General features: G+C 35.8%; 1 protein-coding gene across 1 annotated transcript; it reads left to right on the plus strand.

The window, feature by feature from the left end:
• The first annotated feature begins 172 nt into the window (after positions 1–172).
• Positions 173–14,189, plus strand: Spase12 (Signal peptidase complex subunit Spase12). Its single transcript, XM_081739862.1, has 4 exons — positions 173–412; positions 2,754–2,813; positions 7,882–7,968; positions 13,816–14,189. The coding sequence occupies exons 1-4, from the start codon at positions 380–382 to the stop codon at positions 13,921–13,923; spliced, it is 288 nt and encodes a 95-aa protein (XP_081595988.1). The 5' UTR covers positions 173–379; the 3' UTR covers positions 13,924–14,189.
• Positions 14,190–15,215: the final 1,026 nt, after the last annotated feature.

Here is a 15,215-nt window from a genome sequence, read left to right on the forward strand (position 1 = left end):
TATACATCATGCTTTGTACGTTCTCTCACTTCGGTAACGCCATTGCTTCCTTTTTTGGTGTTTCGGCGTCATTAGTAACAATCATCGCAATATTTGCAGAAACCAGTGAAACGCAAATAAAACAATAGAAAATTTATGGAAGAAGAAGAAAAAGAAGAACGTTCCGAAAACTGTCCTGAATATCTAATAACAGGCTAGCAGGGACAACGTCAAATCGTCTCAAATTTGTGGTGTTACGTGGCCGAGTTGAGAGTAGTTAATTCAGAAGGTTTCTTTGTAAATTATGCATGGTATTGTCTGAGTATTTTATTTATTTAGTCAGACTTTAGTGCCAAATAGCAGAAGCGTCATCCTATAAGTTGTTAAAGAAGAGAAAACAATGGATTTCTTCAATTCCATTCCGACACATATGGTAAGAACGTTTCGATGAAGATTGAATAATGACATTGGATTGAAATTTCTCTAAATATTCTTTTAAATGAAGTTGAATTCTCCACTATGAGGGAATACTTTTGATGCAGAAGTAGTTTAAATACTTCACGAGTTATAAAATTAGAAAAAAACACTTATAAAATTGAGCATTCTAACAGAAAAGAACGAGAAGTAAGCCGGTAATTGTTGAATGAAGTAATTCCACGCGTATTAATGTAACTTTTAACTATGAATTATTAAAGACGTTTGGATAACCAAATGTCATGTGGTTTCAACAGGGCGTCGTGTCGACACTAGCATAGACATTACTATTCTAAATTGGGCATTTGTTCCGAAGTTGGTCATCCGCGTAGTGTTTTGGCTAAAAACGTAATAATTTTTTCTTTCAGCATCACAGTTTAATATTTGGCTTAAGTTTAGAGTTGCCCGTCCAGTTTCCAACCTACAAAAATGCAGTTAAAACATTAAAAGTTGTTAGGTCAGGGTTAGGTTAGTTTAAGTTAGGTTTGGTTAGTTTAGGTACGGTTAGATTACCTGGTAAGACTTTAGTTAGACTAGAACAGTGATCGGAACAGGTTCTCATATAAGATTCAAGTATCTTTTAAATTCAGTAATCCATGATTGTCATGAAAATTTAATAGATTTTCTTAATTATTTTTATATGCTTCTGTAAAACTCAAGGGGGCCGCGGTGGTTCATTGGTAGAGCGTTCACCTCTGGTGCTTGGGGTCCCGGGTTCGATCCCAGCCCCGCCAAGTGAACTTTGTGGTGGACAAACACAGTGTGCGTGGGTTTTCACGGGGTTCTCCCGTTTCCTCCCACTTTCTGCATTCCACCATTTCATTCATTTCTCATCTTCACCGTCTCCCGTTCCTCTTGGGTCCGAATATTCGTCTCAGGATCTTGTTCTCAAATACTTTCCATCTATGTTTTTCCTTTCGAGTAAGCGACTCTATTTCGCAACCGTACAGAACAGGCATGATTATCGTTTTATATATTTTAAGCTTCAAAAACAAAATAAAAATAGGTAATAGTTAAGAACAGCTACTTCTCATCTCCCGTGCACGAGGATACATCTTACTGTTGCACTACCTAAACACCGTAAGTACAAGGGCAAGAACTCAGTCTATTACCTACTTTTTAACATCCTAGATAGTCAATGAATAATTCCAGAAAGTATGGCGTTTCTCGTCCTTCCCTAAATGGGAAGTACGGCTCCTTAACTATAACCTAAAAATAAAATATGTCTCATAAAAACACCTATTTTTTTCCATAAAAAAAAAACTTGAACAATATCGGAGACGATGATGGTACCTGGCTGAATTGAAATGGACTTCCCCCTACACACTCAACTAGTTTAACCCTAAAATTACTATTTTTATGACGGGGTATTCTTAATTAGTACCGTTTCGTTAAGTGTACCATACTTACTCTTGGAGTTTAGATTGCAGATTGAGAATAGGTCATTAAATTAGAAAAATTTTTCTGGCTTCAAATGATTCTCAAGACCTTCTCAACTGTTATTTTCTTGGCGCATGCGCAAATATTTGTGTATAGATTGTTAATGCATGCATATTAGTGTGTAGGAAAACTATTATCCATGCAAAAACAAGCACGAACATGTGCTACTTTACAGTACCGGTAGTACATAGAAAAGTACAGTAGGATGTAATAGATTAGGTTAGTTCATTTGGATGTGTTAGGTTAAGCTAGTTGAGTAGGTTTGGTTAGGTTTCCTGGGAGGTACAATGGCATTTCTGTGGGACATATCTTAGTTCTTTGTGAAATAACAAAGAAAGTATTTTCGGCATTAACTATTCTAATTTTTTGAGGCGTATTACACTGCATAAATAAAGTAAATCTTAACTAAATTTGGTTAACTTGCAACTTCGGTTTTTTGTGCTTCCGCTCTACCTTTATGTATTTCTTTATTATTACAGAATACACTTCGTAGGTTAGTTAATAATACAATAGATTTGAAAGACTGAAACATTATGCTCTATGGCCAGTTTACTTAATACGGACTGTATTCTCGCCTTTAAGTTCGTTTCTCTCTCTAATTGTATCTTAGTTACATACTCTCCTTCGTGAATCAGGAAAGATAAGTAAGCAATCTAAGCATGTGAAACTACATTCTCTATCTGTGTGTTGCAGCTGATACTACAGAATCGTATCAAATGTGAAGTAAATTCAAAGTAAGGGATTTCCAAGCCAATAAGTAAGACAGGAGGCCTTGTCGAAAGCGTCTAAAATGTTTTTATTATAATATATTGTACGGTTGCAGCTAAACTAAGATTTTTTTTTTTCTATTGATATTTTAGGATTATGATGGTCAACGGAAAGCAGAGAAGTTGTCAAGGATCATCATAACGTTGTTTGGGGTGAGTAGTTTTAAATACTATTTACCGTTAGTTGTCATGTATATCAACTTACAAGACGTTTTTATGTATCATGTAGTCAAAAAGGTGGTGAGACTTTGCGCAAGAGATGGCGTTAGTGTCCAAAATCGCTGGGTATACGAGTCGGAACGGGTATGGCGTAATGTCATTATCCAACTGACAGTTGAAGTCCAAAAAGTGTTGGAATTCTTATAATTAGATGCAAGGTATCGCACAGTGAAAATGAGTGAACTTTGCACAATATTATAGTACAATTTACTATTTTATTTCGATAAAGGCGCAAATATTCTTCAGGTTTGTGAAGGAAATTGTGCTGTTTGAAAGAAGAAAAAAAAAATGATGGTTCAGTTGCTTTTGTTCTGAAAATTTGAGTATCCAAGTTTCTCTTCGTAGAGAATAACCAATCAGAGCAAAAATAGGTGATTGTGTGGCAAGAGTCCAACAAGATGGGCATGTAAGCAAGAACCAATCGTCACCAAATAGTATTAAATCATTTGAACAAAACTGGCTACAAAAAGTTCGACGTTTGGGTGCCGCGTAATCTGTCTCAAAAACATTTACTTGATGGAATATCAATCTGGAAATCTACTGAAACGTAACGAAATGGAGCCATTTCTGATGCTGTTAAACACAAGTAATAAGAAGTGGATAAGATGGACAACAATGTGCAAAAAAAAGATCTTGGTCGAAGCGAGGAAAAGCGCTACGGTGTGGGACAAAATCCACATGACGCCCAGGAAGGTTACGTTGAGCATTTAATAGAATTGGAAGAGCATTGTCCATTACAAGCTGCTGCTACTGTTCAGAACGATAGATTCGGACCTGTACTGGAAAGAATAAGCGCGAATGCACCTAGCAAGTCAAAAATGTGGAACTGGTCAACAAAAAAAAAAGTCGTTTACCTCACTGACAACGCTAGATTACATACATCTTCAACGCAGAGGCAGCTGGTAGCAAAATGTTCAGGATAAGCAAATTATAATAGTGTATAATCTATTACACAATAAAACTAAATTTATTGTGTACTCGCCTATGTTAGTGGCCTAATATTACAAGACAGTGCCGTGCCGCGAACGCCGGAAAATCAGCACCAGGGGCGAGAGTATATGACGGTGCCCCCCTACATATGACTGAGTGAGTTCGAGAGACCAGCCGCGAAGCGCCACCATGGTTGGCGCGAATTGTGAGAAATTTTTCAAAAGTAAACCCTATTTTTTTGATTTTGAGCACTTTTTACTTCTTTCTTCACATTTTATATATGTGCACATGAATTTCCCTAACATGAGTAACATTTAGGGAAGAGAATTTAAGTACATACTAGTAATATTCCAAGTTATTTCTCCTCTTTCTCTCTCTCTCTCTCTTTCTTTCCTTTTCTTTCGATCCCCGAATTTTGGGCGCCCGCTCCCCCCTACGGGACGGCACTGTTACAAGAATAGATTATAAGTTTGTTTGAAGCCACCATTATGTAAACAAACCCGAATTCATAATTGTTTGTATTTACATTATTAATTATTGAGTCGATGGGTCTTTATAAAAGTCAGTATCAAATCGTATTTAGGCTCATTGGTCTTTGTGAGGTCTCTGAAAGCGCGAGGACCTGGATTATCGCCCATCAGTTGCAATCCTCCTGGCACAACACATGCATCATAACTAATAAACAATAATAATAATAAATTATTTTCAAATGGTCATTCCGTCTTATTTAATATTAGAAGAAAGCACAAGTTTTTATTATTTCTGAAATAATAATTCTTTCTGTTGTTCGTATGCCGATCGTTTAAGAAAGATAAGATACTGAGCACTAACATCATGTATTATCTGTTATCGATACTGTCTCTCCCTCTCGATTAGTTTCTGGTTTTGTCTCTAGCACGTTTAGTTTCCTAACGCTTTAAGCCGTTCAAAACTCTGTAAAAGCACATGTAAACAAGCGATACTAACGATCTCAGGCAAAGGAAACTAGGGCTTGGCGGCACTGTATCTGTAGATGTAGAGTGAGTCTGCAAGAGCTGACCAAAGCTTTTAAGGACAGAGTAGGCAGATTAAAATTTGCCCGCCTTGGCTATTTCAGAGCTATTAGCGTGTTGTTCATGACCTGCATTGCAAAAGTTGATGATCGCACGTTCGTCCAGGCCTTTGCGTGTATCATTAATTGGAGATTTAAACATTTCGAAGACTATTACAGGAAAATTTTGATACAATGCTCTACAAATACATTAAAGATTTAATTCATAAATTACAGAAGTTGTATAAAGACATTATTATGGTGTTCCCGGAGAAATGCAGAAGATTGTCGAATAAAATGGTACATATGTGATTGCATAATGTTTTTAACTCATAATAAATCCTTCTCGATTTTGGCATGTAAAAGTCCAGTAATAACCTATAGGGAGTTGCAGAACTTAAGTATTAGTTACTACTAACTTTCGTTAACATGAAAATCTAAAAATTAGTCTTTGTTGCATTACTTAAAAGAAACATATAAATGCCATTGGATTGAAAAACCTTTTGCAAGTGTTTCCTAGCTCAGTGGGTGTACAGTTGATTTTATTGTGTAGTAACATAAAATTTTAAGAATTTGTATGCAGTTTATTTTCCATCTTTTATTTATTTATTTTAATTTTTTGAACAGCATTTGATGTTTCTTACAGTTTAAAGAGACAAAAAATCTTACATCCATGTAATAACTTGGACATATTCTGCTTCAAGGCTTGTCTCGCCTCTTCCACGGTATAACATATTTAGCTGCGCTGCGAAACATGTGTTGCGATTTGTCATTCTGGGAAGTACCTTTCAAAATGGTATCTTTCGTTAGATAATTCAGCTTGCGAAAAGTCTTCTGGAAGAAATGATTGAGTTGTAGTGTTACGATTTTTCATATCTTTTTCTTAAAATATTCAACATTACTTTCATTTGCTAGTATGTTGGAGGCAGAACTTCCTACAACATAGACATTTTATAATTACCAGTGTAGCTTGAACATATTTCCATCATACATGTGTGTCTTGTGACTGATTTTCGAAGGTAATATTTTAGCAGTTTTAACCGTCATAACCTTGAAGTGTAGAATGCTCTTACAAAGGTTTCGGTTTTAAGTTATTGTATTTGAGTTACGAGATCTTTGCAGAATGAAAAATCCTATCAACATGTCACACGTTTAAGCAGCGCAACTGAAGAAGTCATACGGAAGAAGAGGCAAGCGAAGCCCTGAAACAGTAAACCTTGATAATAACTTATTACAGGAAACTGAGGTTAATAAATTATAAGTATTAAATATGCATCATATAGCATCAGTCAGTAAATATTCGTTCTAGTTGTTTGCGGTGGGAGAGGTAATCTTGTGAAGATGCGTGAAGATGAACCAGGACTATCCTCACTATAAATATGTAGGGCTATCCTTCCTGTACTTCCCTAGGTATGTGCTTCGTTCATTGTCACAACGAATTTCCACCTGGTCATAGCTAGGTGGTGTTCTTACAGACTTTTGCCTTTGCTCTTTCGTTCCGCAATATAATGTAGTGTTACATGCACACTGACCTTTCAGACAGTTTCCAGACTCAATTTGGATTGATTGCACTATTCACTATTGATTGGGCCATATGTTATCGCTTGATCGTTTCTTGCTTACTACATCATCTTCACTCTGCTACACTGCACCTGAGAGACTGGTACAATTGTTACTTAGGTTTGTTACTTTGTGAAAACAAGTTTGGCAGGTGTCACTGTCCGCAATTTTTTAGGTGGAGATATATCAGCATTAGTTCATTTACACATCTAGCTGTGATCTACAACTTCTGAGCCTTAACCAAAACATTTTCCGTGTTTTATAAAACGAAAAGTGTTAGATTACACAATATTCAAAGTTTATAGGAATACCCGAAAGTAAGATATTGTTCTAATATATTTTATTAAGTTAACAAATCAAGCTCTTAGTTTTCCTTGCTTAGTGCAGTACGAAAGTTGTTGATAGTTTCAGCTGTTCTGTATCAGCTTTGAGTATTCCCGAAACGTTGTCCTGTCAGCCCTGTCATGTCGTTCATGCTTCAATGATGTTTTATCTGCATTGGTTGGACTAATTTACTGTATAATGCCGAGTAGATTTTAGCTTTTGGGTAGAAATTCACTTCCAACCATATTTTGTATTTACTAAGGTATTACTTCTATAGCCAGAAGAATGGTTTCCTCAGTTTTCTGTCTTTACCTAATGTCTGTCTGAAAAATAATAATTAAAAGGAAAGAAAAAATGTTACCTAAGTAAATAGTAATTAAAGGAGCTTTTAAGTAAACAGCTGATTTATCAGGGTTCCCACCGATCTGAAAAACTTAGGAAATTTCACGAAATGCTGAAAAAACTTGATAAAATCAGGGAATATTAAATATATATTTTTACTCTTTTTGTCTAACCCTGCGATTTGATAGAGGATATCTTATGAAATAAATTAGTTCTGCAAAACTTCTATGTTTATACATACACACGCAATATGCATGTATATGCATAGTAGATGAGGAACCCCCTGGTGGGAGAAGATAAAGTTTTTCTTTTACATTATTTATAGATATGAGAATTTGTAAATCGTGATTTGGAAAGTGAAAACTCTTTTGTAGCGTTTTCCGGTAAGCATACCTACACTGGTAATAATAATAATAATATTAATAATAATAAAAAATTCGCAACACAATTGAAATCCTAAGTGATTAAAACAGGAACATGAGTGCATTTGAAGCTATTATGTTTACTACAAATTATCCATCATGATTTGTGTATTTGTTTTATAGTATGTTACAAGTAAGCTTCACCATACTGGAAATCATGTTTTATTACATGATAAAAGCCATTAGATGTGATTGAAAGAGCAGTGTGTGTTTATGTAAATAAATAAGCACTGACGAAGGTAGAGGCTGCTATTAAAAATTTCGGCATATTAGACGTATTCCACAGTTTTAATTTAGTAGTTATAATCATACATCAGTTTAGTTCCTTCAATAGTTAATCAAGTATGTTATTTGAATTGTATTTTTAAAATAGCATGTTTATTCTTTGTTGCAGGGTGTAGGATTGATTTGGGGTTACATCATTCAACAATTTTCTCAGACCGTTTATATTCTTGGAGCAGGATTTGTTCTTGCGTGCATTGTAAGTATTAATACAGACGTTTGGATGTCACTATTTTTAGCACCAGTTACGTACAATGCCACACTAAACACTGAACAATGGAATAAAATAATAGATTTTAAGTGAGTTATACACAATCACAAGATTAGATAGACTTGATATGATAATTTTCCAGTATTGGGATAAGGTCATCAAAGAGCAGGGATAAGAAATAACTTGTTTTACTGGAAAATATTGAAGACGTAAATACACCCTTGCATGCTAAAACCTTCAGATACAGAGGACAAGAGTTAGAGAAAAAGAAGAAAGGTTAAATAAGAGAGGAAAAGCTCTGAAACCTCCAAGTGGACACCATGTTAAAATGTAGGGTCACGTGATAGTGTACGAGACAGAAAATAGATCGAGTTTGTTTGTTCTGGAATGTTTATTTTTTCTTTCTTCTGGAATGTTTAACGCTTCTTCTCGTACTTGAAGCGTTTTAATGAAAACTCGTATAGTAAGTTTATATTTTAATGTGTATGATTGTTTTAATAGCGCTGTGTATGTTGTATAATATTTAAATCAATAGGATGAGAAGATGTTAGATCAAAAAGTTGCTAATATTTTTTGTTCCATTCTTGTCTCAACTTCCTTTAAGATATTTTCAACATTTTAAAAGTATCCATGGCTATAATTTCTTCTACTTATTTAAAAAAAAACCCGAAGAAATTGTTTTATGGACAGGAAAATAAAAACATGTACCATAAAATGTAGAAAAACGTACGGGGAAAACATAAGATCTGGCAACCCAACCGCAGTATCAAAAAACTCTAACTATGAGCACTCGCGACGATGTCCTACTTCGTCTGGTAGCATAAGGTTTGTAGCTGGTACTTCATAAAACTGAAAAGATGATAGCCGGAACACATAGGGAGCGGTTGGTAAAATTCCCCACCAGTTTTCCGATTTGCCTTCTTAGTGAAAGAAGTGCGGCTGTGCATTATCGTATAATATGATGGTTTTCTTTTAAAACATTGGGGCCGCGGTGGCTCAGTGGTAGAGCGCTCATCTCTGGTGCATGGGGTCCTTGGTTCGATCCCAGCTCGCGCCCAAATGAGCTTTGTGGTGCATACACACCGTGTGCGGGGTTTTCTCGGGGTTCTCCCGTTGCCTCCCACTTTCTTCATCCACCATTTCATTCATTTCTCATCTTCACCGTTTCCTTTAGCCTAGCCGGCATAACCGTGGGGCGTAAGATTTTATTTTAAAACATTTATATTTCAATGTGTTTTGTTGTTCGTGAAGTGTTTTGCAGATAATGGTGGGTTTTTATGGTTTCTCCAGGTTCAAGAACGCACCCGTCTGCATCCTAGAACACTGTGTTTATAACTTAACCAACAGATAGCACCGATTTTGTTTTGGTTCTTATTGTCGGTCATAATCTATATTCATAAAAGGAATGTGAGTTTGTAGATTACTCTATTACGCCCGGTATTAGTACCCAATTCATAGTTTTTTTTGGGTCGCTGAGAGTACAGGTAGTAGACATCAAAACTAAAACACCTGGCAGAGAGCTATCATTTGTATTTAATAAAGTATTCGGGCACCTTTAGCGACCAGTACAGCAGCAACATAACGCAGAAAGAATTGATAGAGGTCCTGCGCCTTTTGCAGAGAAATATTGAGCCATTTCTCTTAAAGCGCAGTGATAAATTCAGGACGAAACCTTTCCTCTTTCGATTCTATAACAAACCTCATACAGGCTCAATAATGTTGACATCCGACGATTGAGCGGGCCGTGGCAAATGTTCAGCCTCACTATCATGCTCATCGAACCACTCTGTGACAAGTTTAGCAGTGTGAATGAGGCAATTATCATCCTGGAACACTGCACTACCGTCCGAGAAGAGTGTAAATATGATCCTGTAGTTCTTGGCAGTGACACGACCCTCTAGAATAATTAGGGGACCCAAAATGTACCACGATATTGCATCCCAAACTGTCACGGATCCACCTCCGTGTTTGACTTTGGATACCAAGCAGTCTGGGTTGTATGCATCAGACAGGCTTCTCTAGACGAACACTTCCTGTTGTTTGTAAAACAGTGTAGCTGGACTCATCCGACAATATGGCACGTTTTAGGTCATTCAACATCCAGGATTTGTGCTTCTGGCAGCACTGAACCCGCTTTGCCGCATTGGTGATACTGATGAAAAACTTTGGTATCCCAACCTTGCCATGGATGTTGGCTGTATGCAAGTATCGACAGACTGTTTCCATGCACGTAGGTTCTGTGGTGTGTGTATTCACTTCTGCGGTGATTGTCAATACGATAGTTTTCCGTTTTCGTGCAACAATCCTAGTCAGTGTCCTTGATGTCCCTTTCAGACAACTTCTGTTTTTTCCTACAGTTGCTCCTGGGTATGGTTCGTCCTTCCTGTTCATATGCACACATCACACTGAATACTGTAGCTCGTAAGACTAGTGTTGCCAGATTGGGCTACAAGTATTGGATTAGGCGAATTTTTTAAAGTGCCCTCGTTACGAAAATTTCAAATTGGTCGACACGCTACTTTTATTATCTGAGAGCTATAACTCTTAAGAATGCGCTACCTTTTTATTTTCATGTGTGAAATCGCAAAACATTATTAGTATTTTATAATGCAATGCAAGTTTTGTTTGTTGAGTACTCTATTCGCCACTGAAAATAATTTTACTAAAACTACTATGTTCAATAGTAGTGCGTTTCTTACTTTAGGTCATTAGACTTTTATTGAGTTCGCGCTGTTACAGCATTTCTGACCATGTTACTGTGTCAGTTAATGCCTAGGCCTAGTAGTTAAACAGAGCTGTGTGAATATGAACGTTGCACATTTAATTATATTATTATTATAGCGAACATTCTGTGCTATTTACGCAAGTGTTTCAATTTCAATGTCCACTACGTGCAGTGTCACCCCTGATGCTGTTTAAGTCTAAATTCATCTCCCATCGCCATGAGGGTGAGAGGTGGGGGTGGAAAGGAAATATTATGTACTCCGTCTTTTGAGAACTAGTGATATTAGTGTCCAATCCACAGAGTTTCCGGGATGGTCGCTGAGATATCCCTATTATACTTTCATTCATGCCATTCGCACGCTGAAGTCTGTTTTATTTCAGGAGCAGATATTCAGTAGCATAACGTAGTCGAAATGAAACTGCAGTTTCTGCCATTTTGAAATTACAGTCAGCGTTCACGTGATGGAAGCTAATAGCGTTACACTACCTCGACGCATTTCGTGAAGTTTTTAGATTGCAGTAATATTCTTCATGTGCATATATTAATAAAATATTTTTTTTTTTTTTTAAATATTACTCATTACTTTATATATGCCACTTTGTTTTCCTTTTTTTTTTTCCATTGCTTTTAAAGTGGTGCGTTAATTTGTTACTGACATTTGTTACTTCGCAGTATTCTCAATTGATTATATGGCTGCATATTGGACATGCATCATATTGATTGAAATTCAATATCGCACCCATATATTGGGCTTTTTCAGATGATGTTAAAAGTCTAAACCTAATATTTAAATATATTCGAAATTTTTTCATCAAAACCGTGCATAACGTCAGGTTCACGATGTGCAGTACGTTAAGTTGATTCACTCTCTTCTGGTTGGGGATCGGAGCTGGACATTAAGGGGGTTAGCCACAAAGATGGGAGGAAACACATGCGGCAATGTTGCATGTTTTGCAGCTCGTGCTGGGATACCGAAAACTCACATCACTTACTAGTGCCTCATCGACGTACAGAGGTTAAAAAATGCATGCAGTGAAACTTTGAAGTGACCATTTCGCTCATTATGGACCGAATCTTTGCCATATGCGAAACGTAGACGCGACTTTCATAGCCAGAATTGAAACGGTAATCCAATGAATGGCACCAGTCATCATTTCCCTAGCTTAAAAATTGCACCTGTAACCCTTGAATCTGAAAGTTGCTGATAGTTGCGTGTGACATGGAAGGTGTATATTCAACCGTGCGATTTCGTCAGGCCAGTCAGTGAATGCCACGCACTGCCGTTGGTACGTAGAACAATCTTGTCCGGCTATTTTACTAAATGACAATGCTGTTCTTGGGGACGACCTATTTCAATGATGAAGTTGAGAGGTCCTTGGATATCCCTTATACTCCCATACTCTCCAGTTACGAACTGCAGTAAATTTGGTCTAGTGGCTATTGCGCGCACTTTGGATGCACAGGGTCCCGAGTTTGAGTTTCGGTGGAAGATCCTTGAAGGTAAATCGGATTCCGCCTTTAGGCTGTTCGTTAAACTTATCCGTACTTGTTTGAATTTTAATAAAAAGACAATGAAAAACATTAAAAATATAGAAAGTAAGCCAGATAATATCTACAAAATCGTATTAAGTAAACTAATGACCATTTCCAAAACATTTCGTATAGATCAAAAATTCGGATCCACAGTTTTCCATAATTGCTGGGCACCCAAATTTATACACTATACGGGGAGCGGTCGTGAAGTCAATTATTAGTTCATATAATATCGTTTTTAGAAAACTTGTGGCTGACTTTGTTTATATTATTATTATTTTCTTCGTTGTCTTTAAGTTATTACTATACTTTCTTTAAAAAAAGAAAAGCTAGAATGAGCTTAAGGAAGGGCCTTAAACTACGGCCTTCATGTTGAAAGGGACACTAAACTCCAATTCAGCCAGACATTCAACCAATCAACTAGCCCCGTAAATTTAATCTGTTTTTCCCAGCTAAAGGAACCATTTAGCGGAGAGTGCATTAAGACGCCTATCTGCATACGGTAGGGCTATGTATCATTAACATCAATGAAAGTGAGACAGCTGCTGCTATCGAACGTCTTCCAGGAGTCATGAATAGAAATGGATGGAGATTACGTAGGAGGCGTGCGAACGTTTGCACGTTCTAAATAAAAAGATTTGTTCTGTGTGGATATATTGCCATGACTTTCTTTCCAACCGTGATATCTGTAGTAGCATTTCGAGTCATTGCGAGATGCGCTCGATCGATGCATTTGTTTGCAAATATCGTCGATTGGTGAAGCAAATAGCAGTGTTTTCAATATAATTGTGAATATTCTCTAGAATAATTCAAGAACGCCCGTTATCATATTCTGTATGGTATAAATGCAGTACTTTTATGCAAACTAAATACTAATGTAGTAACACAATAATTATGTAATCAGGGTGTCTACTGAGTTTCATTTTCAAAATTCCAGTATATTTCCAGTGTATTCAGTATAACTATCAGCAAAATTCCTGTACCTAATACAACGATTTTTTAAAGTTCTTTAGGAATAACCACTCTCTTGATTTCTGGTTTGTAATTGTTTTACCATCAAAAGAATATTTTGTTTTTAATAAATTTAGTTAACCTTGATTTTTTAAAATACAATGATTTTTTTAACATTTTTAAAGGACCTCCTAACTTCCCTCACAGCCCTCTACTCCACTCATTGCTTGCAATGTCTAATTACAAAATGTATACAACTCTTGCTTTGAAAAAATTTATAATCTCAATGGATACAAAATTGTTTCTAAGACTATTAAAACAATTACAAAAAAGTATTGTTGACAAATTACCAGTTTCATGATTTTTCCAGTATGTGGATCAAAATTCCAGTATATTTCCAGTATCAAAATTAAATTCCAGTATATTCAAGTATTTCCAGTATCAGTAAACACCCTGGTAATACATACGTACCTTTTTTTTTATCTAACTTTATCTGTCTACGTGAAAAATTGTTTTTGAAGTAATATGATAAATATTCCTTATCCTGTCCATTATTTCGTAGATCTTATCGTTAGTAGGGATAGTTATATGAAACCAAGAATTTAATATAATTTTTTTTTTTCAAGTTAACTATACCACCCTGGCCCATGTATCGCAAGAAACCATTGGCCTGGCAGAAACCTCGTCCAGACAATGAAGCTGAGGTTACTACTAAATCCAAGAAAAAGAAATGACAACTTATTGTCTGTGTGTCTTGTGCGTATGAATGTGCGTGTGAGTATCTGGTTATAAGTAAGTTGTGCATTCCATGAATAGGAATTACCATTACTAAGAAAGTAACGTCTCAATATGGAAGTATCACAGGAGGAAAAGAAAGGAACGAGCACGGAATTTGGTGGTGATGGAGCACTTTTTTTCTGTTTGTAAAGTTTGTTTTGTTTAAAAATACATTATTAAAAACGAAATAAAGTACTTGGTTTTTCTTTATATTTCATTAACAGTGAGCCTTTCTTTTTCCTGTGCATGTTTGGTAGTGTAAAGATGTCTCAGATGTCAATATTTGTCAAACATATTTCCTTCTGTTTTCAATCTATCTTTTACAGAACAAAATATTCATAGGAATTTAGTAAAGTGATGGATAATTGACAAACGTGTTATTAAATTGAAATCATTAATAAAATATACTATCTACACGATGTTCCTTGAGACCTTCTTTAACAGATTTGTGTGTTTCGAAGAAATCCGTGGCCAGTTAAAGAAGTGTATAAATATTGAAGTTTAACATACAGTTAACAATTAACATCTAATTGTAGATTTAAGATGATAACAGCATCTTCCCTAGGTGCCTGTTAGAAGTGTGCCGATTTCCGCGAACTTGCACAAACCTCCATATTTTCACCTATATATGTTCGCTTTTTTTTCAATAAACATTCAGATCATACCGCCGTTTATAGCACTTCAGTATCTCAAACGGTTCGGAAGGTATGAAAACAGTGGTAAAATTTGATTTCCGGTGAAAATCCTGGAAACCAATTGATAGGAAGAGGAAAAAATACGGAAGTGAATAATCATAATAAAACCAGACAGAAGTCATGCTTTATGGAAGAAAAATAATAGTTATAAAACAAAGATGGCACACAAAAATTAAATGAAAGTTAATGGAATAAGAATAAAACGAAGGGTATCAGAAAAAAATGTGCGTTTCATCTTAACAGTAAGTAGTAACTACGAAGTACGATACCATTCTGTTTTACAGAGACGAGAAATAATCTCGAAAATCTGTCCCCTTGATTTATCACATCTCAGAGTAAAAGTTTAGAGATATCAGCACCAACTTTAACTTCAGAGTTAAATTAAAAGATTTTTAAAAATGGTAAAATTTTCTATTTTGAAATATTCTTGAACTCATTTACAGGTTTTTAAGTATCACTTTCAAATTTGAATTTAAAAGTTCTAATTTTTGAAAGCTTTTAAAACTTATTAAACACTTTTTAAAAATTTTGCTTCAACATCTTTGTATAAAGTT

Source organism: Thermobia domestica, chromosome 15 (assembly GCF_964235325.1).
Source record: "Thermobia domestica chromosome 15, izTheDome1.hap1.1, whole genome shotgun sequence".
In the NCBI taxonomy this organism is placed as follows: Eukaryota; Metazoa; Arthropoda; class Insecta; order Zygentoma; family Lepismatidae; genus Thermobia; species Thermobia domestica.

Bases quoted from the DNA above. Each gene is read 5' to 3' on its own strand.
- Spase12 (XM_081739862.1), top strand. From the start codon at position 380: ATGGATTTCTTCAATTCCATTCCGACACATATG. The intron at 413-2,753 runs GTAAGAACGTTT...TTGATATTTTAG, and splicing joins ATTCCATTCCGACACATATG to GATTATGATGGTCAACGGAA. The intron at 2,814-7,881 runs GTGAGTAGTTTT...TCTTTGTTGCAG, and splicing joins TCATCATAACGTTGTTTGGG to GGTGTAGGATTGATTTGGGG.